We start from the raw sequence: 27,563 nt of genomic DNA on the forward strand, positions 1-27,563 counted from the left end.
CCTGTGGTCGCAGATCTTTGCATTTTGACAATGCATCATAAGACACACACTTAAACCATATAACTGACACGTCTACTCACATTCTTCATAAACTATTTAGGTAGAGCAAAAGCAAGCTAGCTTTGCTACAATATCTGAATCTGAAGCAGGACGCAGTGACTTAAAGTAAAGAACTGGGCTTGTAAATCTGAGTGGTGAAAGTGAAAGAAGCAGTGAACTGGTGGGCCCGGGGATCAGGCTGTGGTCAGCTGTCAGGTGTAAATATGTGAACATGATGAGGGATTTCCTGAAAATTCCCCTAAATTAATAAAGTTAAATCTGTCAAAGACTTTATAAATAATGAGGTAAAAACACAGCAGGCTTAATATTTTGAAAGCAAACACAAACTAATTACAGCCGGGAAGTCCGCATGATTTCCCCAATAACCAGTTCTGCACTACACCTCATATGTTGGTTACACAAGCATTTTATATTATTGATATTAAATATTACATAATGTTGAATTAAGCTCTAGACAGACAGACTAATCTTTCTCTCTTGTATAAAAAAAAAAAAAAAAAAGGTTAACTGCTCCTATGAGTTTAGCGCACGTGTGAGAATGCTATCACGCTCATCAACTGACCCCAGCATTTAACAGCGTGGTGACCACATTCTTGCCGGGCAGTCCCTGGATGGTCGCTCCTTTGCCCGTGGTTTTCTGCACCACGATGACGTTGGGCTTGGAGGTCATGGGGATGGTGGTGATCTTAGTCGTCGTGCCTGCAGCGGACGAGAACTGATGAGAAACTTGCACTGAACGTAGAAGCGCTCTAGACCTCCCTCTGACTCACCGGACACGATGTTGCTGCTGATGATCTTTCCTCCCAGAGTGGCCAGAGACTTGGGCACCACGGTGATGATGCTGCCGCTGGTGGTCTTGACGTAAGTGGTCCCGCCACTGGAGGCTGATATTCTGGCCCCGATGTTGGGACTAACAGTGGGTCTCGTGTAGGTGGTCTGGGTAGCTACACGAAGGAATACAGAATTACTGTTGTCCACCTTAAAGATATCGACAGGAGCGTCTCCATCGAGGATTAAATTAAGCTGCCACATTACCGGTGAGATAATTAACTCCGTTTAAATAGTCTATGATTAAATCTGAATGACAAAGAGTCACAGGTGTCATTACAGTTTTACTCTGGTCACAAAGACGACCTTTAAGTTACACGCGATCTCTCCTTTCCTGGATCAGATGTGGAGTTTTTGATCCCCTCGCCCCCACTCACCTGTGGGCTGAGTGACCAGCTTTGTGGTCATGATGGCTCCGTTGCTACTGACAACCATGATGGGAGAAGAGCTGCTGCTGGACAAAGCCGCCGAAGGCTTGGGCAGGATTTTGCTGGGCTGCACCTGCTGAGTGATGATCTTCACCCCTGCACACAAACCACACATTAACAAACAGTGCGGTCGTATCACGATATTCACTTTCTAAACAGATTCACTGTCGTGCTTTGTTTCTTTTCAAACAGCTGTGCGTCATATGAAAGAAAATGGTTAACCACCAGCAAAAGGCAAAAAAAAAAAAAAAAAAAAAAAGATATGAGCTTATTTTGTGAAATAGATATAATACAGGTATTGCAAACAGCACGTGGTTAAAATGAAATAAAATGACAGAACTGAAACACAAACACACAATAAAGGCTCGTCATGGTTACCGGACTCTTGTTTGATCTGAATGGTGGGCTTGGCTCCCGGTGAGGAGGTGGTGGTCTGGGTCTGACCGACGTTGGACGCTCCTAAAGGCGAGCTCTGCTGCAGCTGTTTGGGTGACTGGTGTTTGGGGAACTGGGCCAGGATCTGAGTGGGTGAGGCCATTAGTGTCTTAGGTGAAGGAAGTCTGGCTGTAGAGACCTTCACTCCAGCTGAAACTCCACCTGCAACCGACAACTTTGACGGTAAGATACAAAACCTAACAGGTGACGTCCCAGAGAAGGTTCCTCCCCCTCATGTCTAATGTTATGTTTGCAAAACTAGAAGATTGAACATTTAAGAGAGATTATCTGGTTAAAATCATATTAAAACCCACGAGCTTAAATCTTTTTACACTAATGACTCAAAATCATTTTAATCAGTAAAGTATCATTAACATTATTTTAATGTGTTTTCACAAAAAACTATTTTACAAAGGTTAACTTAATATTACTTTGTCATGTCTATCCACTTATACTAATACTGCCTTTTTCCCTCTCTTGAGCAACTAAGCTGTTGATAACATGACAGTTTTGAGTCTTTATGGCATGCTGACATTAAGCAATTAAGGCCAGATACACCATGAAAGGTGGAAGACACTCGAAGAATTCAATTGGATAATTTGCCAAAAGCAAGGATGGTGGTAAAAATAACTTTTGGTGCAAGGTGGAAACTTTTTAAGGATTTTTTAAATCAGATTTTGTAGATCTATATGTGCAGTTTGAAAGTCCTGGTGACCGCTTTTAAATAATGTTTCTGAATGGAAAGACTTGCTTCTAGAAGATGATGGATCGTATCAGATTATATAACCCAGGCTTGGCCAGCTCCAGGCCTCGAGGGCCAGTGTCCTGCAGGTTTTAGATATTACCCTGGGTCAGCACACCCAAATCCAATGATTAGTTCATTGCCAGGTCTCTGGAGAACTTCAAGAGATGTTGAGGAGGTAATTTAACCATTTAAATCAGCTGCGATGGATCAAGGACACATGTAAAACCTGCAGGACACCGGCCGGCACTGGCTTGGACACCACTGATATAACCGATCCAGTGATTTCAGCTCGTACTGGAAAGATAAGGTACGTCCCTAACAAGTAATAGTAGTACTCTACTGCTAGAGTAGTAAATGAACAGAAATGAAATCAGCAGCTATATTAATAACTACATAAACTGAGTCATCAAGAAGTCAGAGTTTTACTGCTTTACCCTAATATTTGACATATTTATTCACTCAAATTTATTTTTATAAATTTAATTAGCTGAAATGTTAAGTTGTTATTCTCTGCTGCCCCCAAGTGGACAAAACAGTTAATAATACAGCTTTAAATTCATGTGTCGTATCATGCAATCCAACCTACAAAGCACTGGAGTTTAAAGGCACAGAGCCATGGAACAGTACAACCAAACTGAATAATTATCATTGAGAATAATCTGGTGTTTTTTTGATTCACTAACTAACTAATTTATTTTGAGCCCTGCTGTTCTCTTGGCACCTTTGGGAGCACACGTTTTTGTTTTGTCTGAAGATGGACCTGGCAGAAAAACTGAGCACAGAGGAGGAACCTACACGGTGTGACCGTCGACATGACCGCTGATGGTGTGGAGGAGACCACTGTGGTCACAGCGATGGTGTTGGGGTTCGTGGAAGTGCTGGAGCTGGCTGGAAAAACCACCGTCTGCTTTTGTGTGGGTGTGGTCAGCACAGAGGTGGACCCCAGCTTTGACACAGCGGTGGCGTTGTTGTGGGCGTGGGACTTGGACAGGATGTTGGGCACGAAATTGGAACTCGGGGAAGTCGTCACGATGATCACCTGTTGAAACACGAGACGTTTAAACTCAGAAGCAGCGTCTAGAGAGACGAGCCGAGGTAGGGTTCGACTGTCACCTTCTGCGTGGTGGTGCTGGTCGTCTGGATGGTGGGCTTGGTGAAGGTGATCTTGACGGGGGACAGGTGAGGCGGTAAGGAGTTGGCGATGCTCTGCATGATGCTGCTCATCTTGGGGCTGCCGCTCACGGGCACCGTGATGTTCTTGGATACCGGCGGGGACACCTTAGTAACTTCTTTCAGCATCACCGGAGACGAGCTGGACGAGTTCGTGCGCCTTCGCTTGCGAGGCTTCTCGTCCTCATCGGAACAACTAACACCTGAAAGGCGAAATCAGCGGGAAAAATTAAGGATGACTGAGACTGTATCACTGAGTAGGGATACACTTGAGGATTTTGCTTTTTAATTGCTGATAATCAAGAAGTACTAACTGCGATCAAGACAAGATGACTGAGATTAAATAATAAATCAGTCAGCAGAATGTTATTCAGTCTATTTCACTGACTGTACTTGGCTTGTGACAGAAATGTAACATTAAACCCTAAAATAAAAGAAAGTTTATGGGGTAAAAATTATGAATTAACAACTACCAGTAAAAATCCTAATCTGCAAATTTCTACACAGTTCTATAACTTAACTCATTCATAAATCAAAACCTCTTAATTACATCTTTAGTTCTAATGATGTACAGATGCTCTGTCTTCCGGTGCCTCATTCCCGCGCTACATTCTCCTGTCACACATTGTTTCTACCAGCTGTTTAATCGGCAGCAGATGCTGGTGGGATTGTCAAACCTGAGCCAACATGTCCTAACAGACGCCATGTTTAGGAAACTCAGATCTCACATTCCCAGCCAGTTTAGTCTGGAGTGTGGGGAGAGTATGTGAATCACTGGTGCTAAGAGAGACAGCAGTTTAAAATCACCTTGTAACAAACAGACAAGCATCGCAGTGCCCCCTTTAGGCTGAGCAGTAGATTTTTCTTTTTTTAAATATACAAACCACAGTCTCTCCCTCCTTATCTTCAATTCCAAACTCTATTATAAAAACATAACATGAAAGCTGAAGAAGAGTACATCCCACTCCGAGGTTAAAGAACGCATCAATAAAATGACATTTACTTCAAAGTTATTTAGACATTTTACTCAAAGACATCGGCACTCATTTAAATGAGAAACTGTTTCTGGAGGGCTGGAAATTTCTTTCAAGTCTGAACACGTTCACATGCAAAAGAAGTGATTTCAAGTGCAGCACCTCTCTGCCATCAGTTACAAGAAATAAAGCACTAAAGAACAGTGTTGGTCAAGTTACTTGAAAAAAGTAATCAGTAACTAATTACTGATTACTTCCCCAAAAAAGTAATCCCGTTACTTTACTGATTGCTTATTTTCAAAAGTAATTAATTACTTAGTTACTTTTTAAAAACACGATTTACAACCTGAAGAGGTGATAAAGCGATAGATCTTTCAGCCCAATTCTACTTTTTCTACATAATCCATCATACAAAATGTAATCAAATGGAAAAGTCTCTTTTTAAAACTTGTTTTATCAGTTTTAATCTTTTAACTTTATGCATCAAGCAAAAATTTAATTATATGCAACATTCTCTGACTGGAAGAAATTAGTTTAACATTTAAACCTATTTTCTACACATTCCAGCACATAAAATAAAATATTTTGTGTGTTTACACTCACTCTTTCAAATAGATGCAAGTAAAACACAGCAGAAAATAAATACGGTCCTGTTGCTCTATTTTCACCTGTAAAGCAGGACTCCGGTAGGCGGAGGTTTACCCTGGTGCAGGTGTGCCGCGGTCAGTGGAAGAATCCGCGAGTTTCTCTGTGAATTTCCCATCACGTCGTTGCGCACTCGGTGCTTGCTTGGAAGTTTAGGGGTTTTTTCGCTGTAAAAAGAAGTTTTCTTCCCACGCACGATGGACGCTAATGTTTTTGTCACTTTTTATGGAATCAAACTCAAAGTAAGGTCAGTGCTTCCACACTTTAAACGCTGCACGCTCATACTCTCTCCCACAATCGATATGTGATCCATTGTTGATCTGCACACAGCTGTTGTCACTAACGGCGCACTCGCTTACGTCACTGTCGTGAGACAGTCTCGCAAAAAATCACGGTTTTAGTAACGCAGTAACGCAGCGTTCCTACGGGAAAGTAACGGTAATCTAATTACCGTTTTTGCAATAGTAATCCCTTACTTTACTCGTTACTTGAAAAAAGTAATCAGATTACAGTAACGCGTTACTGCCCATCTCTGCTAAAGAATAAAGCTCATTATTTACATAGCACTAGCTTACAACAACAGTTGTCGCATGGGGGTTTTATAGTGTAAGGTAAAGACTGTACAAAGGTAAAGAGACAACACCAGTGAGCCAGCACTTGGCGACAGTGGGGAGGAAGAACTTTCTTTTTAAAAAGTGACTTTTGGTAGAAAGAGACTCGGGGAAGTTACGGGGAAACTGAGGAGAAGAAAAAGAGGCCAGATCAGCAAGTGGTGAGAAAAAAAAAATGTTCAGTGCATCATGGGAAATCCCCCAGCAGCCTGAGCCTACAGCAGCATAACTAAGGTTAACTAAGATTAAGCCCAATCTTAAAAGTAGAGAGACTGTCTGCCTCGTGAATCCAAACTGGGATCTGCTTCCATGAGGTCTGCTCTCAAATATGTCAAACTAATCATTTAAGGGACTATGTTTGTGAGTGTGAGGTTTGAAAGTTAATACAGAGTTAAAATTAAGCACAAAATCAGCAAAAATCTTCAGACTCATGTTACGGTTCAGTCTTCCCAACATCTCACACCCATCATTTGCCTCTTCCACTGAGCTCTTATAAACCGTCTAACAGAGAAGAAAAATACAAACTTACACCCAGCAAGTCAGCATATGAAGACAAACACAGACAAACCAGAAGGTTTGGTGACAACTGTGACAGAGAAACTGAGAGATCGCTGGGATCCTGCTGATATGTTAGAAAGGCTTTCTCTAACTGAGCACTTGTGCTGGTTTAAATAACACATATGTAAATAAAGGATGACAGTTTTGGTAACTTGTGTTATTTAATGACATGTTAATTAGCCATGCAGTTAGCCTCCTCCCTGAAAAGTATTTTTAATTTTATTTATATAGCAGCAAATCACAACAGTCGGCTCAAGTTATGTTGCTATTTATTATTTCCCTTTCATGTTGCTTCCGTCCAAAGCAAGAGAAAAGTTGATACGATGTTGCTGACACTCACTTTTCACATACACAGTGCTGCCGCTGGGCAGCACCACCACGTTGGATGAAGGGCTGGGTGGCCGTGGAGATTTCACTGTTGCTCCTATAGGGCCGCTGATCGCCGTGGTGCTGGTGGAGGTGCAGGTGGTGCTCGTGTAGGAGTAGCACACCACGACTACAGGGAGGAAATGAAACACATCATTCAATGCCCAAAGTGTTTGAAAACAGCCAGAGTCCGATGCAAAGTGAATGTTTCTGGCTTTACCCTCTTTGTTCCCTGTTTCAGCTGGCAGCAGGAGGGAGGCGTTCTGATTGGCCGTGGCGCTGGCCACAGCGTTAGCTGTGACTGTAAAGGCCGTCTGGGGAACCAGCCTCGGCATCAAAGGAACAAGCCTCCGCCCTTCAATGGACCACTCAGAGGAGCTGTTTGGACCCGACATGCTGAAAAAGAAAAAGAACGGAAATCTGATTAGAGGACGGCATGAGAGGAAACGTTATAAGTCCTCAAAGTTACTCAGGCTCAGAGTCAGGGTACAACAAAGGCCTGTTTAAAACCTAAAGCTTTTATTTCCACATGCTTTCACTCCACACCTTACAGTTTGACAAGCACTGGAGCAGAGGTTGGTTAAATAAATAGCCAAATAGCTCATTGTTGCTAAAGTGAATGAGGAAAAGACTAATGAAAACTTTGAGGAAAACCTGAATACGTCCCTTTTGCTCTCCTCCACAGACATTACAGAGCTGGACTTAAACAGTCTCATACTTACTGATAAGCGATGGTGGTGAGGCGCTCATCGTTGACAGCCCTGCGGACCTCTGCGCGATGACGCTCTGTAGAGATGCTGTGAGGGCAAGGGTAAAAAGGAAAGGCTGGTTTTAAATAAACCTAACTCTGCAAGCAAAAATGAAAGAAACTATTTAAAAACAACAAATATTACCCGAGGATTTTAGTGAGCTCGCCCAGCAGATCCTTCTTGTCCTTTGTCAGGTCTCCTTGGGCTCTCAGAGCGCTGATGACCCCAGCGTACGCCTCCAGCTCTGCGACACACAAACATCAGTCTGTAAATGTTGCAGGTCTTTTGCATATAAAAGAGATTCAATCAGAGCCACTGATAACATTGCACTGCTTTGAGCTCACCCAGTTTCCGCAGAATTCTTTTGCACTCATCCCTGCCCAGGTCAAGGATGGTGGGCCACACCACCGGCATGGTACCAGCTAGCACTGGTTTCTCCAGCTGAATCATTGGCTAAGAAGACAGTAAGCAAAAAGGCAAGTTAGGACTCGATTTCCCATAAACCACAGTGCTTCATGGTTAAGCTCACCAGGCCCCGTGCACTCTTTCTTCAAGAGCTTCAGCAAACTGTCATTCCATGGAGGTAAATTGGACTCATCACGATATAACAAGCAGACTTTTTCCTGAATATAAAACATGTCAGCACAAAGAGTTTTACGACCAGGACTAGCAAAAATAAAACCGTTAAAACTATTTTTATACAGAATTTAATTTACTCAAGCGCAAATATATTTATGTTTATCGAATGGCCAAAAATAACAGGGAAACGCTAAGACTTCTAATAATTAAGGTAACACAGATTCTGTTTTATATGAACCATATAAAATAGGCCAAATCCTGATGAGGTCTCTGACGTAAACAAAGGGGACAGTCATTAAATGTGGAAATGAACCGCTTCTCCTTTGTTTCCCTTACATGTAGCGACATCTAAAAATCAATATGGGACAGATACCACAAATTTTAACAAAATAAATAACAATATTATAACAGTGACAACACAATGATTTGGAAATGGTCTCATATCTACATGGCACCTTTCTCTAGTCTTTCTCACTACTCCAAGCCACTGTAGCCGTACATCAATACAGTGCTTTATTCTTCAGTATTAAGCACTTTATCTACCTCACCAACTGCTCTAATATGCAAGTCTTTGGACAGTAGGATGAAGGTGCTGGACTATTAAAAAACACCAAATGTCAACACATGAAAAGGTGTGATAGTCCACCTTAGGTAACAGAAGAGAGTTAAGGGAAGCAAGTTCAACCTAGCCAGGCTTTCTTTGTGATAGCTGACTTGAAAAAGCGTCAAATCCAGATCAGAGATAACAACAAAGAGAAAATATAACACTTCTGGACCATTTTAAACTGAAACGCTGAACATAAGCTGCTCTTAATTAAGTTTTTCAGCACATTACCGTGGTGATCCAAGTAAGAAAAGACCCACCTTCGTAAGAATGAAAGCTATTAACCCCTTAATCTCTCTTCATACTACACTGCTCTCCATTGTATTGTGTTCATTTGACCTGCTACCTCTGCTCTTTGCTTAAATTTAATATAGGACTTTCAATATCCGGTCACAGGAGTATGTAAGAGTATGGAACTACATTTCTTTATTTCATTACATTTTAAGTTAAAGATTATATTTTTTTAAATTGTTTCATGTATGTGCCTTTTATTATGTGTATGCCCACTTAAACTGGATATATATTGCTATATATAAATATATATTAGATACATGGCCACCAATTAGACAACCTATTCATATTAATAACAAATGCTATAATCTTAACAAATGGATTGCTTTGCAAATAAAGTAGAAGAAAAACCATTATCTTGTAATTTGCATTTCTAAAACAAATACTTGCACAAGTCTGAACATGCAAAACAGTCTGCAGTTAAGCAGTCTGCAACCAGCGACTGCACTTGACTCATTTAAAGCATGCATTGCCACATCAACACAGCTGTCAGTGGAAACAGGGATGTTCAGCTATTAGACAGACGTAGTTTAGTATCACATCTTTGGTTGGTTCATTTTACTCTAGAGCAAAAAAGCTGAATGAAGAGGCTCCAAAAAGTGTGCTTTCTGTCGGGGACTGTGTACGCCTCTCCCGGCTAGATTGCCCCAGACCAGCCCGCACAGATGTCAGTAAGAGCTGAACAGTTAACAGTCGGTGTTCCGCCCATCACCGGGCCTCTCAACCAATAAACACTGCCAACAAAATACATAAAAATTCTTCTTTGGTTTAATCTAACTCAACCCTATTGCAGACTTTACATGCCGAAGAGCACTGAAGGTGCTAACACTTAGAAAAGGAAAGCGGTTTTCTCTCTGGGTCAGGCATTATGCTGTAAACAATGAAAAATGTTGCTGCTACATTTTCTGGGTCAATTTCTGTTAGTACGTCGCAAAACAACGGTGCATACCGCCTTCATCAAACTGCCCCGCGATGCTTCCAGTGCGGTGCAAATATGTCCAATAACCTCAGGATACATACTAGCATGCCCCCAGAATGAAGTACCAGTAGATGAGCATCATATTTAGTCATCTTGATGACAAAAACCTTTGCAGTGGATGCTGTTAGCTTAGCTTAGCAACCTAGCTGTTTCTATGAGCCAAACGTCTCACCGTCCGGTAGCAGTGCCACTTCAAGGCCTTCGGAAAGCCGCCATCCCAATAAACATGGCCGACCGCAAGACATTTAGATAGTTTACCACATCGTGAAGGAGATCTCTAGTGAAAGTGCCAAAGAAAACGGGAGCTAAGGTGCTAAAACAGCTGATCTGCCTAAATATGTGACAATGTTTATGTTGTCTGTTTTTTTTAAGTATCCGTGGTTGGCCTGTGGACGGATGCCCTTCTTGTTCGTGTAACAATCCTTGTTGCTGCTTCTTCTGTACCAGTGCACTGGTGCCCCCTACAGGCGTTTGATTGTAAGTCCGCCAAAGACAGTTGATCAGCCAGTTTACAATGAACCACATTGTCAAATAAAGATCTATAGTCTCCGGGTTGACTTAAAAAACAAAACGAAACCATAATATATAGTGCAATAGCGTCAACTAAGACAAAAAAAAATAAAATCAAAGCAGGGTCAGGGCCAAAACCATTGTAAAAGACTGATATCACCTTGGCACCACCTGTTCGAACCTGCACATTCAGATTAACAGTAACACATATAGTAATATATTAATATTCTATTGATATGAAGTACGCTCATGTCAGAAAACTTTACTGCAGAATAGCTCCAGACCTGCAGACATCAACTGACCCCTGCACTTTATGGTCCAGTTGCCTCTTTTGTATTGTGTGCATGTGCTACTTTGTGATTTGCCTAATGTTTATTTCTTTTTTTGTTTTTTAAGTAACAGTTTTAAGGGATGCTTGTGTAACATTTATTTAATCATACATGAATGTATGCATGTAGTTTCAACCTTGTTGCACCACACAGGAGTGGCTCAGTGACTCATCCCAATCTCAAACTGCTTTATTTCTAATGACAACAAAGATTTCTATTCTATACTATATTTTTACATGTCACTTGTTGTCACGTGTTGCTTTGTCAATTAATAGCGAAATATTGTAATATAATAATACTTTATGCACGGATCAGTAATTGTTCTGGAAACTAAATAAATCTGAATTGAAGTGGCAGCAAAAACTCGAGAACAAATAAAAATAGAAACCATTTAGATAATGCAAAACTATTAACTCTGGTATTAAGGATAACAGAATTTGATCCATTTACATTTGTCCAACCCATTTTACATTGTGGGTCACACAGCCCAGTTTTGTCTTAAGTAGTGTGGACCAGTGGCCCTTCTCTGTCAGTGTAAAGAAGTTTATACATATTTATATAAATATAGTTTATGGATTTAAATATGCAGAACGTTTTGAGTGTATGGATTATTAAAGCCAGGAGGTTCATAAAATAAAATGATTAATCAGCTAACAGATTAAAGCAGCTTAAGTATCAGACAGACCTGTTAGTTATTTAAAGGGATAATATTAAATGAGAAAACTCTCAGTGCGCTATATTCCAGTATATGCTGAGGAAATTAAGAAAAGAGGAAATTAAGTCTGCACCCCCAGAGCGCCTTCTTAATGTGCTCCAAGCCACGCTGAAATAAAACCGACATCCATGTATGGCATAAAATAGAAGTTAAACAAAGCAGCAGTTTAAATAGATGAAAACACGTAAAGACTTTTCTACATAATATCTGCAAAACCCGATCCTTTACAGCACAAATTGTGCTTGGGTAAAGTGTATCTGTGTGTAATCAGATTAACTTTAAGAGTGTGTTACACAGAAAGTGATTCACTGTTAGATAAGGTAAAAACAAACAAACAAACAAACCCCACCATATTCGTTATAAAGCGTATAGTTTAGAGAACTCCGATGGGCTCCTAAACGCATCGTGATGGAAGGTGTGTTTTTCCTCCTCTTTTCACTTCTTTTTTGGGGAGGGGGCACAAAGCATTTCCTCTTTCCCAAATGCATCACACAGCAGAGCAACGACCGCGACTCTTCGCACAAATTAGCGATAAGATCGGCTGCGGGATGCCCCAGAAAGCACGAACCGTCCACATCCGCGCAGTGAACAACACCGGGACGTCGCGCAAATAAGAGGGGGGAAAAAGTTCATTTTGGATCCAGCAGCCAAAGTTTGACGTAATTCTCCCCCGGACACCAGGAATAGTCTGGAGTGTCATCATGGAAGTATTTCCTAAGGAAAAACAAGAGATTCTCTCTCTCTCTCTCTGAACTTGAAGGTAATCTGAGAATGTGAAAGCTGGGGAGAAAAACCAGTTTTTTTTTCCAGATGTCCATCTCCTGATGCAGGCAGCGGCTGCTTTCTGAAAGAAGCGAATTTCATTTCATCACTTCTGCTGGAGTTTAAACAGCTGGATCGTCCCATAGATACATAAAAACACACATCCTGTGTCTCCGAGGAGCTTTACTTTTGATTTTTAAACCTTCATGCTGGATGTAAAGACTAGGCAGCGTTTCGGGGACGTGCATGGACGCGTAGGAGACGAAATGAAGAAGCAGTTTTAGTACAGAAGAGTCGGGAGTTATGATGGTAATGTTGTTTGGGTGAAGCCGTCGGAAACTCACAAGGGAAGCCCAATGAGTGGCACACAGTCAACACTCGCTGACAAGTAAGTTCGCCACTCTCTCTCACACTCTCATTCTCTGCGTGTCTTTATTTGTTGCTTAATTTTGGCTTACGTGCTGACGAATGGGTTTTCGGGTCAGTTTTGTGAATGGAAAGACACCTTAGTGCACCACACCCGATTCCATTAAAAAACACCTGATTTTAAAATATATTCCCGGCTGGAAAACATAAACAACACATAATCGGATTGGATTATTTGTATTTTAGTTTCGTATTTTTCTTTTTTGTTAATTCGGCGATTTAATGATTCAATTCATCTATGTATTTTAATGCTTAGACTTTTTTATTTTAATGCTTATTTTAAATGTAAATTAAAAGCTGGATTTTAATACACTTAAAGTTGTTTCATCTACTACTTGGACTGCCGAACAAAGCACACGGCTTTGATAAACACTTAAGCAACTTTAATAATCTCACAGCAACGTTATCCAGGTAATAACGACAGGGAAAATCAAAATTTACAGTTTTCTCAGTGGAGTTCATGAACATGTCCATTGTAAAACTAATTGGCCACAGAACTGGGCAGGGTTTTCCCCTGTTTGACTCCAGAATATGACTGTCAGAGTTGAACCAGAAGAGGGATATTTCGTGGTGCTGCTATGTTTTCAATTAGTTGTCTCTAATATATTGCTTAATTTGAGAGTTTCCTGAGTATTTTTGTTGTATACTCTTGAAAGGCATCCATTAGTACTTGTTCAGTGAGTCAGCATGTTTTCTAGGATACACACAGGAATCACCACCAGTCACTGGACCTTCGACATCTCCAAATCCTTGACTAAAGTCACATGACTTCAATACAGGCAGGGAGTTTCACTGACAGGCTGTAGCAAAGGGAAGCAGGTATAATGTATTAACCCCCACCCTTATTAATCACTGATAACAACCTCAAATAAAGAATCAATCATTATTTTATGTTTTCATGTTGTTCGGTGTCTTCCTTCTCTGAGATAGAAACATTACAGGCTGACTTTGACTCACATTCAATCCCATATAAGCTATTTCTGTATTTGTTTTTCTTACACTTTGCAGTCAGGAGTTTTCTTTGAGGAAACTATTGAATAAAAGCACACATGACTGCCTTGGAGAGTCAAACAAAGTCATTTGATTTCTCGACCTTCAGCCTGCAGGAAGGACCCAGTCAGTCGACTGCTTTGCTGGTTTTTTAAGACAACGAGTCTCTTCTGTGTTCATATCTGCTTAATGATCATACAATCTTAATGATTCTTAATAGGCCTTAGAAGAGAAAGCCTGCCAAAATATGACTCATAAATCATACAGACTGAGTCATGTAACTCAGTCTGTATTTGAAACTAGGACTGTCCTGTATAACTATTAACATTGACACAGGTGTTCTTTTTTTTAAATTAAACTAAGGCGCTGGTTAGCCTAGTTTAGCACAGTAGCTAAAAGTATCAGGAAATTGCTTATTCTGGTCTCGCTCCGACACAAAGGTACCAAATGTGCTAATGTCACTGTTAAAATAATGTAGAGAAATGGTTAGTAATGCATTTTTAGTTGTGTGTAAATTTATTTAGAGATATGCAAGATGTTTATTTGTTGGAGATCTTGATGAATGAGCGATATTTGGAGGTCTCTGTAGGCCAGGGGTGGGGGAACTCCAGGCCTCAAGGGTCTTGCAGGTTTTAGACGTGTCCTTGATCCAACACAGCTGATTTTAATGGCTAATTTACCTCCTCAACATGTCCTGAAGTTCTCCAGAGGCCTGGAGTTCCCCACCCCTGCTGGAGGCCTTTTTGATTTGGAGGAACCCTGGCTAGCTTGTTGACATCACCGAATCGTTGGTGAGCGGTCGCTGGAGTTTGCGGGCTGTCATCAGGTGAAATCAGTCAGGAAGAGGGTGTTGAACCAAAAACCTTCAAGTGATTGGTTTGGTTAGTGGCTCACTGGTCCAGCTGCCTCTAGTTTGCATCAAAGGCTTTCTCCAGATATTTGCTATTTACTCTCAGGGCTGTAGTGAAACTTCAGAAAGTGCCACACAAACTGGATGACGTTGATGGTTGCCACGGGAACACGGATGAGCCCAGAGGCCTGCATGACTGGGGCCCTACACACAGCTATAGAAGAAGTGATTATCAATCTTCTTAGTTCACTCTGGATGAAACTACTTAAGAGCATGTCGAGAAATGTTGTCTAAAACCACCACAATGATGTTTATCCATTAAAAAAAACAATCAAGTCCAAGATTGCTGGAACTATAACCACAAAAAGCAGTTTGGTTTTAATAAATTCTGATCTTCGCTGAGATCCTTTAGATATAAGCCGCTTAGTTCATGATGAATATGAGGTCATTGTTTATTACATTTTTAAACTAGTTAGCAGCTTATAATAATAATAATAATAATAATAATAATAATAATAATAATAATAATAATAATAAACTTTATTTATAAAGCACACTAAAAAACCAAGGGTATACCAAAAGGCTTGACAAAATAAGATAGGAAAAAAAATTTGGGAGAGGGAAAAGAGAGAGAGAAAGGACCCGGCACGTATTAAATATAAAACCATGAGATTCATAATACATAAAAGTTGCAGAGATAATGATGATGTGCTGCAGAGATTTGCAAATGATGTAGTTTGCAAATCTCATCAGCTTTACGATGATAGCAGTTTCAACTAACATGTGTGTTTGTTTGTTTGTTTGTTTGTTTGTTTGTTTGTTTTTCTTGGATAACGTTTTGGCACACATTGAGCATCATATAGGCCAATAATGATAAATCTAAATATGAGCCAGTGTTGCTTTATTTAAATTGGTTGACCAAAATACTGATTGGGTCTAATATGGAAATATCCATGCACCATATTTTAAATAACTGTTATGTGAAGGGAAAAAAACTCATCAACTTTAACAACAGCGCTATAAAATAATAGTAATTATAAATTTTGATTAAGGACACGTGGAAAAAGTGCAGACCTCGATCAAGAATGAAAATTCCCTCCACAGGGAATAAATTATAAAAAGCAATAAATTCTCTGGATCCAGAAGAATATCTCATTTGTTGAAAACATAAAAATGATGTTTCCTCGTTTTCTTATTCAAATTTAATATGTTACAACTTTTATTTCTCCTCGGATGTCATGTTTGATAGTGATCTCAGGACTCACTAAACCATCGTGAGTAGTGATGGGCGGTGTCTATGAAGGGTGGGGGACGTGATCAATTCAAACTCGTGGTCAACACTTACAGGGATTTCCTCATTTAAGGGAAAGGGTTACCCATGCTTGTCTTTGATGGACACATGCTCATCTGCTCAGTACTTCACTCATCACAGACCTGTTGTTGCTCAGGCTCGTGTGGCTGAACGCCACATGACCCTCTAAGAATTTAGACCTGGACGCCACCATCTCGAGTAACTAGTTAGCATGTTGTTCATTATAACCAGACAAATCGCTCTACCACTGACTAGCTGTCCTCCACCACCACCACCACCACCACCCAGTGCAGTGACTAGTAACAGCATTCCTGGTTTGAACCTGCGGGGCAGCTTCAGTGTGGAGTTCACATGTTCTCCCTGTGCCTGCATGGACTCTCTCCTCCCACAGCCCTGTTAGGCTAATTTGTGTATCTAAATTGGGCAAAGCTGTGAATGTTTGCCTGTCTCTACGAGACCTGCCCAGATTGCATCACTCTTGGATAAGCGGTAAAGAAAATTGAGGGGTAGCCTAACAAACAAAGAAACAAAGAAACCCAACCAATTACATAACCTTCTTGGCAGAGGTAATGGATGAAAAATATTGTATTGATTAACGAATAAGCCCTGACAGTATCATTTCCTCTGGACAGCTTCATCTAATGATCTCACGTTCACTCTCTGCCTCATCTTTATGGAAGAGCTACAACTGGAAACGTGACACTGATCATGTCTTTGTCTATATTAATTATTTACCAGCCTCTAACTGTAGAAATGGTAGTGCGCTGTGTATTTGAGGTCTTTGTTATCTGTGTTTTCATGAAATTCTTGCAGATTAGACGGCTTTGAATGGGACTGCTGCCGTCAGATGTTTGCTCGATGTCGTGCGATGACAAAGTGTCCGTCTGTCCCTCGCATACACACCTCTTTGTTGATATAATTTGTTTTACTATCTTAACAATACATGCACATTACTACATTACTGAAATGGCTCGTCATTGCCTGGTAACAAATGTGCCAACTCCAGCAGTGGTTGTGTCACGGCCTGGGGGCTGTCCAAGTGTTTCTCAGCGAGAAGAATTCAGCCCCCCCTTTGCAAGGTTTCTGGTAACATTTGCGATATTTTACGGTCTTGATGGGACACGTTCTCCCATCTGCCTCGCCTTGCAGAAGAAACCAAAACCATCCTCTTTCCTGAGGTTAATGAGTCTTGCTGGGCTTCAGGCGCAGGCACAGCTTCCTGCAGGTTGGACAGAAGCGGTAAGCTTTTAGACCTATAAAGGAATTGTTTATTACAGCTGGGATGGATCGGAAATATGGCTTAAAAACAAGTCGGCAAAGGAAATAAACTCAGACAAACAGGTTAGACAGATTAATTAAAAAAAGAAAAGAAAAACAGTGAAATAATGTCTTTTGTAAACAGTGTTCACAGTTTGTAGATGTGCTTCCTTGTTCAAATTTGATCCATCCTGCTTGTCATACGTGTGCATGTGCAATGAGGCGTCATCACTTTTAGTTTTATCTCCACATGGTTTAAACTGTTTGGATAATCTGGTGGTTTGTTTATCAGACTGCTGCTGGATATACTGAGGTCAGTCAGTTTTGTGGAGAATGATATTGATAGAATTTAGAGGACTGTTTGTAAAATGTAAAGATGCAGTTCTTTTTTTTTTTTACTTTAACAAAAATTGAATGTTGAGGAGAAAAATGCTGCAGGTAGGAACAGTGTTCTTCATGGCGTAAGCATGCACGATTGTCTCCATTTACCTGGATAATAAGGTCAATCTCATACCACTACCTGGGCTCTGACGCTAGTGAACGTTAGTTGCTGGTACAAACCTGATGAAAAGGACATCAAAAGCTAAGAACATGCAAAGGCATGTAAATCTGTCCCACTGACTTCCTGTAGAGCAATGGTTTCCACTGGTTTATCTTGGGATTCAGTCATTAGTCAAATATACACCTGCACATGGGTTTATGAGTTCTTGGTTAGCAGTTTATAAAAATCCTTTAGAAAAAAAAACTTCTATTAAAGATAATCCCCGTCTGTTGGCGCACGGCGATTGTGGGATTATGAGGGCGAGACGCATTAAAAGCCCCTGTTGACAGCGATCAGGTTAATAAGGGAGAAACGTATTAGTTTCACGATAGGGACAAGTCACAACTAACCACCGGTGTGGATGACACACCGCCTAATGAAGAGCATACAAAAAACCTTAGACAGCATTGTGAAAGCTACTCGTCTCATGGCTTCAGCTGTCAACAGCTCTCAGCCCAGGAACGTCATCTGCTGCGAGAAGTTGGTGTCGAGATCTAACATCTCGTCTCACACAAATGTGCTCTGCTAAATAAATAAATAAATAAATAAATAAATAAAGCACTGTGTCTGAGTCTGCTCGCTGAACTGCACAAAAGTGCTTGGTAGGTATGTGCTGGTGGAGTTCCTGACACTCAGATAACTGTCACAGAATTTCCTTAAGGATTAATAAAGTATTCTGATTCTGATTCTGATGATGAGCTTGAGCTGTAAAATTTGCCTCCAAAGAAGTGATGACATTTCAGATGACATACAGTCTATTTTCCACAGATATGATTACAGATACTCCTCAAAACTTTGGCTTTATCTTTGATGCACTTAAAAGTTGGAAAAAGGCTGCAGAGGCGAGATCAGGGAAGCAGTAGGATGCAGGAAGGAGGAGGTCAGACTGCATATTGTCTTTGTTGGAAGCTCATTTCAGTGCAGTTTCTAAATGCTCCCCGCCCCGTACTGTAAACCTGTCAGAGATTTTTTTGCTTTTTGCTTTTTTGTGAGTTTAAGTGATGCTGGTGTGGAGAATGAGTTATAAACCCAAACGCTTTGTTGCTCTGAACAGCTGTGTTGCTCTTTGTCAAACCGTTTTGCTGATCTATGGGTCCCCCCCCTCGCCTCACTGCCCTTTACCACCAGAGCCCAGACAGGAAGTGGTGACATCATTGCTAAACAATGTCCATCAGGCCCTTCCTGACTAAAACTCTGCTGGCGACACATCAGTGCAGGCTGACTACCAGCCGGACAGAGATCACGACATTTACAGTGCAAGAGCTTGCTAATAGAAACTGGAAAACCGCTGGGTTTCCCTGACTGTAAGTTGACCTGAGATAGGATACTATATTAATGCAAGTTAAACAAACATAATATCCACAGGGAAGGTAAAAAGAGGCTATTTTAAAAATATATTTATAGGATCTTGTTGGATAAATAAGCCAACATTAAAAGGGTTTGAAAGGAACTTTATTAGTTACACCATGAGGTTATCAGGTTGAACCCCTTCATGCCTTTAGAACAGCTTAATTCTTCATGGCATAGATTCAGCAAGGTGATGGAAACATTCCTCCGAGATTGTGATCCATATGATATCCACATGATAGCATCACACGGTTGCTGCACATCCGTGATGCTAATCTCCTGCTCCACCAGATCCCAACGATGCCGTTTGAGTCCAGTGAACTCATTGTCATGTTCAAGAGAGCAGTTTGAGATTATTTGTGCTATCCTGCTGGAAAGAGTCATCAGAAGAAACTCACTGGAGATGGCAACAGTATCCTAGTCTTCTATTGTCCAATTTTTGGTAGCCCTGGTGAATTATAGCCCTGTTTTTTTTTTTGTGTTTTTTTTGTTTTTTTACTTGGCTGACAGGAGTAGTACCCAGTGTGGTCTTCTGCTGCTGCAGCTCATCTACTTTAAGATTGTGCATTCAGTGATGCATACTTTGGTTTTAATGAGCTGCCTTCCTAACAGGCAGAGTGATCTGGCCATTACCCTCTGACCTCTGACATCATCAAGGCATTTTCACCAGGGGACGTGCTGCTCACTGGTCATTTTCTCTTTTTTAGACCATTAGAGATGACATTGTGGGAACCATCCCAGTAGATGAGCAGTTTCTGAAATACTCGGACAGTGCAGCAGTTAACTTCATGTTGTTCTTAATGCATGCAAGCATCAAAATTGGCACGCATACCGTGTCCGAACAGGAATAAACACACATTTTAGCACGTGTAGCCATGTAAATACATATATTTGACCTTTTATAGTAAATGTGGCTGAAACACACAGCTTATTTCTCACTGCTGAGTTCATTATGAAGTTAGTCCACATGATCAGTTTCTTAATAAACCCTGAGATTATGCAATAATTTGTCTTGTCACCTGAGGACAAACAGCTAAAAATTATATGTGCCTTTACCTTTACACGTATAATTAATGTGTTAATGTGTTTTATTTTATCCAGCTAGGGTCTGGAAGAAGGAACAAAAAGTCACCTTTCTGAAGCTCTGTTTGAAATTCAGCAGGTCATCCTGACCAAGTCCACATGCCCAGATACACTGAGTCGCTGCCACGTGATTGGCTGATTAAATATTTGCTTTGCTGAGCAATTCAACAGGTGTACCTAATCAGTAATCAGTGAGTGTACTCTCCCTGTTTTTTTTAATGCAATCATGATTTGTGAGGCCAAAATGTACCTTTTGTGGTACCTGAAAATAATAAATTAAGTCTTTATTATTTAAATTATACATACACTACAGATTTAGTCCTTATATAGTGCTGGGTGAGTCTGTTTAATATTAAAACATCCATTTGAGGATGACTGGATAATCTTTAACAGCCCTTGTCGAGCGTTTTGATTGGATCACTGCTGGAAGTTCACAAGCTTCTATTGAATTTGGATGTTTGTGGAGGGAGCCAATAATGTCACATGGAAATGCAGAGTGATTTATTAATGGAGCAGGCATGATAATATTCATTTTGGAAAGAGTTGTTGTTTTACTTATGGAGAATTGATCTTATTAATGATCTTTGTCTGTGCATTTGTTCTTTTTTCCCCAAGGCAGCGTTCATGTGAAGGTGGTCCTTTCTGTTTAGTCCAGGATCCTTGAAATAGAGGGATTGGGGGGATGAAAATCAAATGAGTGATAGAGAAAAATAAAATTAGAAAGGCCATAACATATCAGGGATTCCACCCTGAGTTAGTGACACTGATGTCATAGAAATAGGGCCATCTATGAGCTTTGCAGAGGGTGCATAGGTCCTTCAGTGACACTTTATTTTATTTTGGCATCATCTCTCCTGTTGCTAAATATCAACTTTTTCACTGGGAAGTAGTGGGTTTGGAGCTAGTTTTGGTCTTTTTATAGGCTTTGTTGAAATAAATAAAATATTAATAAGTATTGCTAACTTTATCCCTCAACAAAAAACAGTGACAGCCCAAACCAACTTAAATATCTCACTTTATATGAGACAGAGAAGCTCAGAGGGATATCAGCTGTGCCATCAGCAGATGTGGGCTGGCACTGATGAGCTGACGTGACAATGCTTGACTTTGTATTCTGCATGAATGCTACGCTCAATATTTTGGGGGTTGGGGGCTCTATGCACATTTCAGATTCCACAGACCTCAGTTAGCATGTTAAATGTTTGAGTTCATGACAGTACGGTTAGAAAAAGACTGAACTAGTATGATTTGTTTGGAGGTGTTTCCAGGAGAAAGCCTCTTCTCTCTAAAAAAGAACATACCAACATAACAGGTTTAGGTTTGCAAAGATTCATCTCAAGCACAGGACTTGTGGAACGATATCCTTTGGAAGATAAGACCAAAGTGAAGATGTTTGTGCAGATAAGCTGTGCTTGATGTTGGCCAGACATGGCCCTCTTCGTTATGCATTATGTCTCAACACCTCACACCAGCTGTGAAGCACAGTGGTGGAGGAGGCATGATTTGGGTACCTTGCAGTTACTAGGCTGAGTATGAGCTCCTCTGAATGCCAAAGTTTTGTAGAGTGAAGTGTGAGCACTGTTTGCTGAAATTGAGTCATGCAACAGCGTGTAAACATGTTTACAACAGAATGACTGAAAAAGAAAAGAATCAATTTGTTGCAGTGGTGCAAAGTCCAGACTTCAGCCTGACTGAAATGCTTTAGTGAGCTGTGGATAAATAAATGCCCCAAAACTTCAAGAGATATCAAGAAGAGTCATGATGAAGTAATATAAAAAACAATTACATCAAGTTATTGCTGCTGAAGGTGTTTCTAGAAGCTACTGAATCGTGGGAGGCATAAAGTCCTGTGCAAACTTTCTTCTCCAAAGCCTCAGAGCTGGTGCAGCTTTGATACTTGCACATCTCTGTATTCCAGCAAACAAACTACAGTACCAGAAATTTCCAGTCAGTCCCACATTAAGACCGCGGCTTTGGTTATTCACCTTTAAAATCAACTTTTTAACCTATTCCTACATTCTTTATATTCTTTTAGGACATTTAATTTGGGTTACAGAGAGCAAAATTAAAGCATAAATGATTTTGCATTTTAGTGTAGCCTGCTGCTTTCATAATAAACAGCGAGCGCTACTATATTTGGAGTTTTAGCTTCGTACTCATTGGCGTTCCAGTTTTCCAGCTCTCTGGAGCTAAGTCCTTTGCTGCTGTTATCATCCCACAGAGGAATTGTCTGGTATTTTTGGCATCTGAGGCCCGAGTAGATTGTTGCATGTTATGTTTTTTTTTTCTCTTTTGATAGCTTTGCAGTAAGCAAGCAAAGAAAGTCTGAGCTGTGACCATGTATTCCAGCCCAATGAGACTAAAACAGTTGATTTTAATGATCCCTTTTTTTCTAAGCTTCCAGGAAACGTTTCACATGGACATGAACTCTTTTCCTCCTTGTAAGACAACAAAAGGAGGTACATCGATTGTTAGGACTGAAACATGTCCCATCACTTGGTTTCAAAGACTGTCCAGCATGGTCAGATTCATCGAAGAGGTCGTCTAGTGTGATTTAGATTACATGGATCAGTTTTTCAGGACAAACGGTCCTATCAGGATATACGTGCTGCACTGTAAAAATATTACATCTCTGAACGGGAAAGGGGAAAAAAGTAATCCCCGAGCATTTAGTTTAGCTGATATTTAATGACTTGGATATCATGTTGATGGCTTAGGCGTCACAGTTTAAAGTGGGTGTGTGATTTTTGTGCTGAACATTCGGTAGAGGTGCAGTTAAAGGCATTTTAAAACTGGTTTAATAACATCTGTGGCTACGAAAAAGACACCATTAACTCTTTAAAGTTTTTAATAGGCCCACATAAAACACGTCGAGGTTCCCCATCTGTCTCTTAACAGCTTTTTTTCACTGAATTTAGGAATGTTTTTTCTGGTGACAATTTCTGAAAATGGCCCTGGCATTCAGAGTTTAATTAACTCTCCAGAGGGAAGCCATATTATTGCTGGCAACTCGGGGAGCTGTCATGGCACTTAGTGGCTTTCCTGCTGGATTCTGAGTAGAGCCCGGCTGATTTCTACTTCTGACATTGTTGACTAACTGGGGTTTAAGTAGGCGAGTAGCAGCAGGGTGCTGCTAATCAAAGCCACTTTATTATCAGTGATCATCAGCAAGTATGAGCAGATAAGTTTATCTGTCTGGACCATACAGGCTTGTGTTAACACAATGTCAACAATATCTCCCCAGATTTCACTTCAGACCTCAGTTGGCATATTAAATATTAAAGTTAATGACAGTGAAATTGGGAAAAACACTGAACGAGTATGGATTGCATTGAAGGGTTGCCAGGAGAGAGCCTCGTCCCTCTAAAACAAACATGACAGCACATTTTAGGTTTGAAAAGTTGTATCTGAACAAACCACAAGACTTCTGTAACAATGTCCTGAGTACAGAGAGACCAAAGCGGAGATATTTTGACATAATGCACAGCTCCATGTTTGGCTGACACCAAACACAGCACAAACGTCTCATACCGACTGTGAAGCATGGTAGTTGAGGGGTGATTATTTGAAGGACCTGAGCACCTTGCAGTCACTGAGCCAACCTTAAACTCCTCTGTTTACCAGAATATTCTAGAGTCAAATAAACTGGCTGATGCAGCACTATAGTGATCCCAAGCACATCCTAAAAACTACAGCAGAACAGCTGAAGAAGAAAATAATCAAGGTGTTGCAATGACAGGTTCAAAGTCCCGATTGAGATGTTGTGAGATGTGAGGAGACGTTAAGAGAGCTGTGCATAAGTGAATTCCCTCAAACCTCAGTGAACTGATGCAACGTTACAAAGAAGAGTCGGCTGAAATTCCCCTAGATCAATGTGAAAGGTCGATAAACTCAAACAGAAACTGATTACTTTAAGTTATTGCTGCTAAAGGTGGTGTGTGCTTTCTTTTTCACTCGACTGTATGTCAGCAACTTGCAGTTTTGAGTTTTTATGCACACTCATAAACCTTTTATTTTATTGTCAGAGTGTCATAACTCTGCGTGTTGTTGTGGAAGAACAGTGAAGCGTGTTTTCAGGCGTCACAAATGTTTTCGGCCCAAACTGCACGAATGTGTCGTACACATCACGAGCTGAGAGCTGAATTCCTCCCTCTTCTCATACACTTACTTACTGCCACCCCATGAGCAGGACTTAGTCTGCCCTTTTCTCACCATGTCCTATCAGCTGCTAATCTCTTCCAACCACGGCAAGGAGGAGGTTCAGATCTCAAGGTTAAAACCATAATAGTCTCCTGTTCAGCATAACCCACAGTTATCTCTTTTTGTCTGTAATTGTGAGGATCCACTGCATGTTTAGTCTGGTTCGTTTTCCAGGAGCCCGGCATACCGGAAAATATTCCTACGTCTTTGTCATATGGTATCCCAGCATTTAATTACTTTCTTTCCTTTTCTTTGCCATAAGGAGAGTTTACACTGGATTGTTCACTTTGGGAGGTTTAGCTGAAATTTCCTAAGCCCAGTCTTCTGTCTTTCCTCAAAGACACCTCCTTCCTCCTCCTCCTTCCCGCCTCCCTCCTCTGCTTCTTTCTCAGCCCTCTCCCACATTCAGGAAACTCAGGCCAAGCCAAAAACCCTGGTCCCTGTTTCCGGGAATGTGTCCCACAAAGCCACAGTATAGTAAGTTGGCTCTGACGTGGGAGCCATTGTTAAGAGCCCAGGGCCCCCATTGTCCGAGGGAGGAACAGCAGCACAAACAAAACCCCCTCTTCTGGAACGAGTAGGGAGGGACGAGCTGAGGGAGCCTCAGCTATTAATAAATGAACTGCCACCTTCACGTCCAGCTCCAGTGGGGGATATGCTTATAAAATCCAAGAAAGTGGGAGTACATGGAGCTTAGTGAGTTGTTTTATTGGCAAATTATTCTAAATTAGACATCAGCAAGTCTGTAGTTCCACTTAGGGATGGACTAAGTGGAACTACAGACTCATCGACAGTTTTATCAAGTCAGAATTTTTAACCTACTTTAGAGACAGATCCCTGATAATCGGTACACCAAGGTACCTCAAAAAGTCAACTCAGTAACGTGTTAGTATAATTATCCCCTCAGGATAATCAGATAATTGCTTTAAAAATGCAAATAACTGGAGGTAAAAAATAAAAATAAAAAAAAAAAAAAGCAGGTAGCTAAAATGCAAATGAGCGCCTTCATGTTGTTGAAATGTAAAGTTAAAGTAATTATAACTACAGACAATAGTAAAAAATGTGATTCAGGCTTTAAACATGTTTATTTCTGCTCTGGTTGGGCTTTTTAACATTGGAGTCTATGGGGCATTGACTCACTTTTGAGCCAGCCTCATGTGGCCACTAGAGGAATTACAGATTTTGGCACGCTACTAGGATGAAGGGAAATGACTCGAGATGGCTTTATTTTGCCAAGATAATGAAAAGCTGCACGTTTATTAAAACAGATACCCGTTAGAAGGATCTTTACAAGGTGGACAGAAACATTTAAACATCAATCAAAACATCTGCCCGGCTCTGCTGCTCCCACACTGCTTCCTGTGAAATAATTTAATGCATATTTTGAATATGCAGATACCCATAAAAGCTAAATGAATGGATGCCATGATGAGCAGCCAAACATTTTATATATATTTATGTATTTCATATAAGAATGAAAAGAGCAACATCAGGATTTCATTTGGAAGGACATTCGGAAAACAACTTCAGCTTTACTTAACTGCAGCTAAACTTTGACTTTTAAGGTTTGATGTTTTGTCTCTTTAGGACTCCAAGCATTCTCAACAGGGAGCCCACAGACTGGAAGCCAAAGAATGAGAAACCCTCTCCTTCCCTCAAACATGAGTTCGACCCTACAGGTAACAGACACAGATTTCTTTATTTTCTTGGATTTGTTGATCACTTTTGTTTTCTCATTTGCTTCATTCACTTTCTGCAGAATTTTCACTTTGTGAATTCAATGTGAAGGTTTATCTGTAAATATCCGTCATAAAGGCTCGATGAATGACGACGGATCGATTCTTAGCTCGTAACTCAACTTTCTAATCTCAGCTTGTACCGATGTGCGGGTGCAGAAATGAATTGTTTTGCATCACTTGAACGTTCTGTGGTGTTAACTTCAAATTAAGTTTAAATATCTTTCTGCTTTCAATAATTGGACAGACAAAAAATCAGTCTTTGCTCAGGGAAATAGCACAATAGTACGTAGACAAAGAGTTCCAGCTTCATCAGTGATGCAGCTTTCTTTTCTACACTTGTACTATTGAAGTGTTATTTTTCTAAGCCTGAACTTTTGCATCCAATTTGCTTAAAACTTTAAAACAGATATTGTCCACTAGAGTATTTATCACAGAGGCTGGCGGGGGAGCGAATAGAGATGGTGTGGGTGTAGGCTGCGCTCAGAAAGAAGTTGTGAAGGTGGTTGCCTGGGTTGCCGGGTTGACATTAATCCTTTCTGCCCTTTTGTTCACCCTGGAGTCTTGAGGCTCCTCATGGAGTCCAAAAGACAACCAATTATCCACTCAACTCTCTCTGATGGTTCTTTGAAGTGGGAGTAACCAGACAGGCAGATTGCACTAAACTTCCTCAGTGGCTGCAGGAAGAACATCAAGTTTTCCTGATCTAGCAGATGTTCTTTGCAGATTTCATGTTGCTGGTGAGGTTGATTTGTAGGATTTTATTATAGACGCAGCTCGGTTTGCAAAATGAGTCCCTGACCTCAGAGGACTGCAAAGATTGGTCAGATTAAAATGAGAACTACTAGCTGTGCTCCTGGCGTGAGCTGATGGGCATTTCTGTGCCATTTATGCGACATTTAGTTCAATGTCTAATTAGGGCGTCGCTTTCTTACCACTTAAAAAACAAAACGTGGGTAAGACCAATGGATGAGATTAAATCAGAGTAATATTTATTCTACTCTTTGTAGCAGTTGTCATTTAAATATATTTTTGATGCATATTTGAGACGATACAAGTTAGGTTTTATATAACTTATATCTTTTTCTTTTTTTTTCAAACATAACACAGATCTCATTGTGAAATTACATCAGTGTCTTTATATATTTAATTCATTCCCACTGGATAATAAAATCATGGTTGGTCTAGCACTGTACCGTTTTACCTGATCATTTTTATAAATATAGTGTATATAGTTAACAAAGAAGTCTGTGCATCTTTCATGTTAACAGGAATGAGGAACGAGGGGGATCATAGAGGATAACCACACTGCAAGTGCAGCATTTTAGTTACAGGCATTAGGTTGTTGCATTCAACCTTTAGATCAGGGCTGTCAAACAGTAGAAGTCCATCATAAACTCCAATCCGTTCACCTGAATGGCTTTGAAAAATGTGAAGGAGGATCAATTTCGGACTGTTAAATGTATTTTTATAAGTTTTACAG

At 40.5% G+C, this 27,563-nt stretch overlaps 2 protein-coding genes across 6 annotated transcripts in view; one reads left to right on the forward strand and one right to left on the reverse strand.

The window, feature by feature from the left end:
• emsy (EMSY transcriptional repressor, BRCA2 interacting) overlaps nucleotides 1-10,459 on the reverse strand; it is a 28,582-nt gene extending 18,123 nt beyond the window's left edge. The window contains exons 1-13 of one of the 5 annotated variants that reach the window (XM_086309476.1): nucleotides 10,195-10,459; nucleotides 8,099-8,192; nucleotides 7,914-8,022; nucleotides 7,714-7,813; nucleotides 7,543-7,617; nucleotides 7,041-7,216; nucleotides 6,795-6,950; nucleotides 3,610-3,869; nucleotides 3,292-3,535; nucleotides 1,695-1,913; nucleotides 1,266-1,412; nucleotides 831-1,004; nucleotides 623-759 (exon numbers count right to left, since the gene is read on the reverse strand). In XM_086309476.1, coding sequence (XP_086165602.1) covers nucleotides 623-759; nucleotides 831-1,004; nucleotides 1,266-1,412; nucleotides 1,695-1,913; nucleotides 3,292-3,535; nucleotides 3,610-3,869; nucleotides 6,795-6,950; nucleotides 7,041-7,216; nucleotides 7,543-7,617; nucleotides 7,714-7,813; nucleotides 7,914-8,019 — 1,794 coding nt within the window. In that variant the 5' untranslated portion in view covers nucleotides 8,020-8,022; nucleotides 8,099-8,192; nucleotides 10,195-10,459. Of the gene's footprint in view, nucleotides 1-622; nucleotides 760-830; nucleotides 1,005-1,265; nucleotides 1,413-1,694; nucleotides 1,914-3,291; nucleotides 3,536-3,609; nucleotides 3,870-6,794; nucleotides 6,951-7,040; nucleotides 7,217-7,542; nucleotides 7,618-7,713; nucleotides 7,814-7,913; nucleotides 8,023-8,098; nucleotides 8,193-9,992 lie in introns of all 5 variants that reach the window. The other 4 variants (XM_086309477.1, XM_086309475.1, XM_086309474.1 and 1 more) reach the window with 4 other exon arrangements.
• A 1,603-nt stretch (nucleotides 10,460-12,062) lies between these two features.
• arhgef12b (Rho guanine nucleotide exchange factor (GEF) 12b) overlaps nucleotides 12,063-27,563 on the forward strand; it is a 56,227-nt gene continuing 40,726 nt past the window's right edge. Inside the window, exons 1-2 of the mRNA XM_086309478.1 lie at nucleotides 12,063-12,726; nucleotides 25,932-26,023. Coding sequence (XP_086165604.1) covers nucleotides 12,695-12,726; nucleotides 25,932-26,023 — 124 coding nt within the window. The 5' untranslated portion in view covers nucleotides 12,063-12,694. The remainder of the gene's footprint in view (nucleotides 12,727-25,931; nucleotides 26,024-27,563) is intronic.

Source organism: Aulonocara sp. 'chitande type north' Nkhata Bay, linkage group LG10 (genome assembly GCF_057382095.1).
Source record: "Aulonocara sp. 'chitande type north' Nkhata Bay isolate Kocher_YH1m ecotype deep benthic linkage group LG10, A_spYH_male_GT1.1, whole genome shotgun sequence".
Classification (NCBI taxonomy): domain Eukaryota; kingdom Metazoa; phylum Chordata; class Actinopteri; order Cichliformes; family Cichlidae; genus Aulonocara; species Aulonocara sp. 'chitande type north' Nkhata Bay.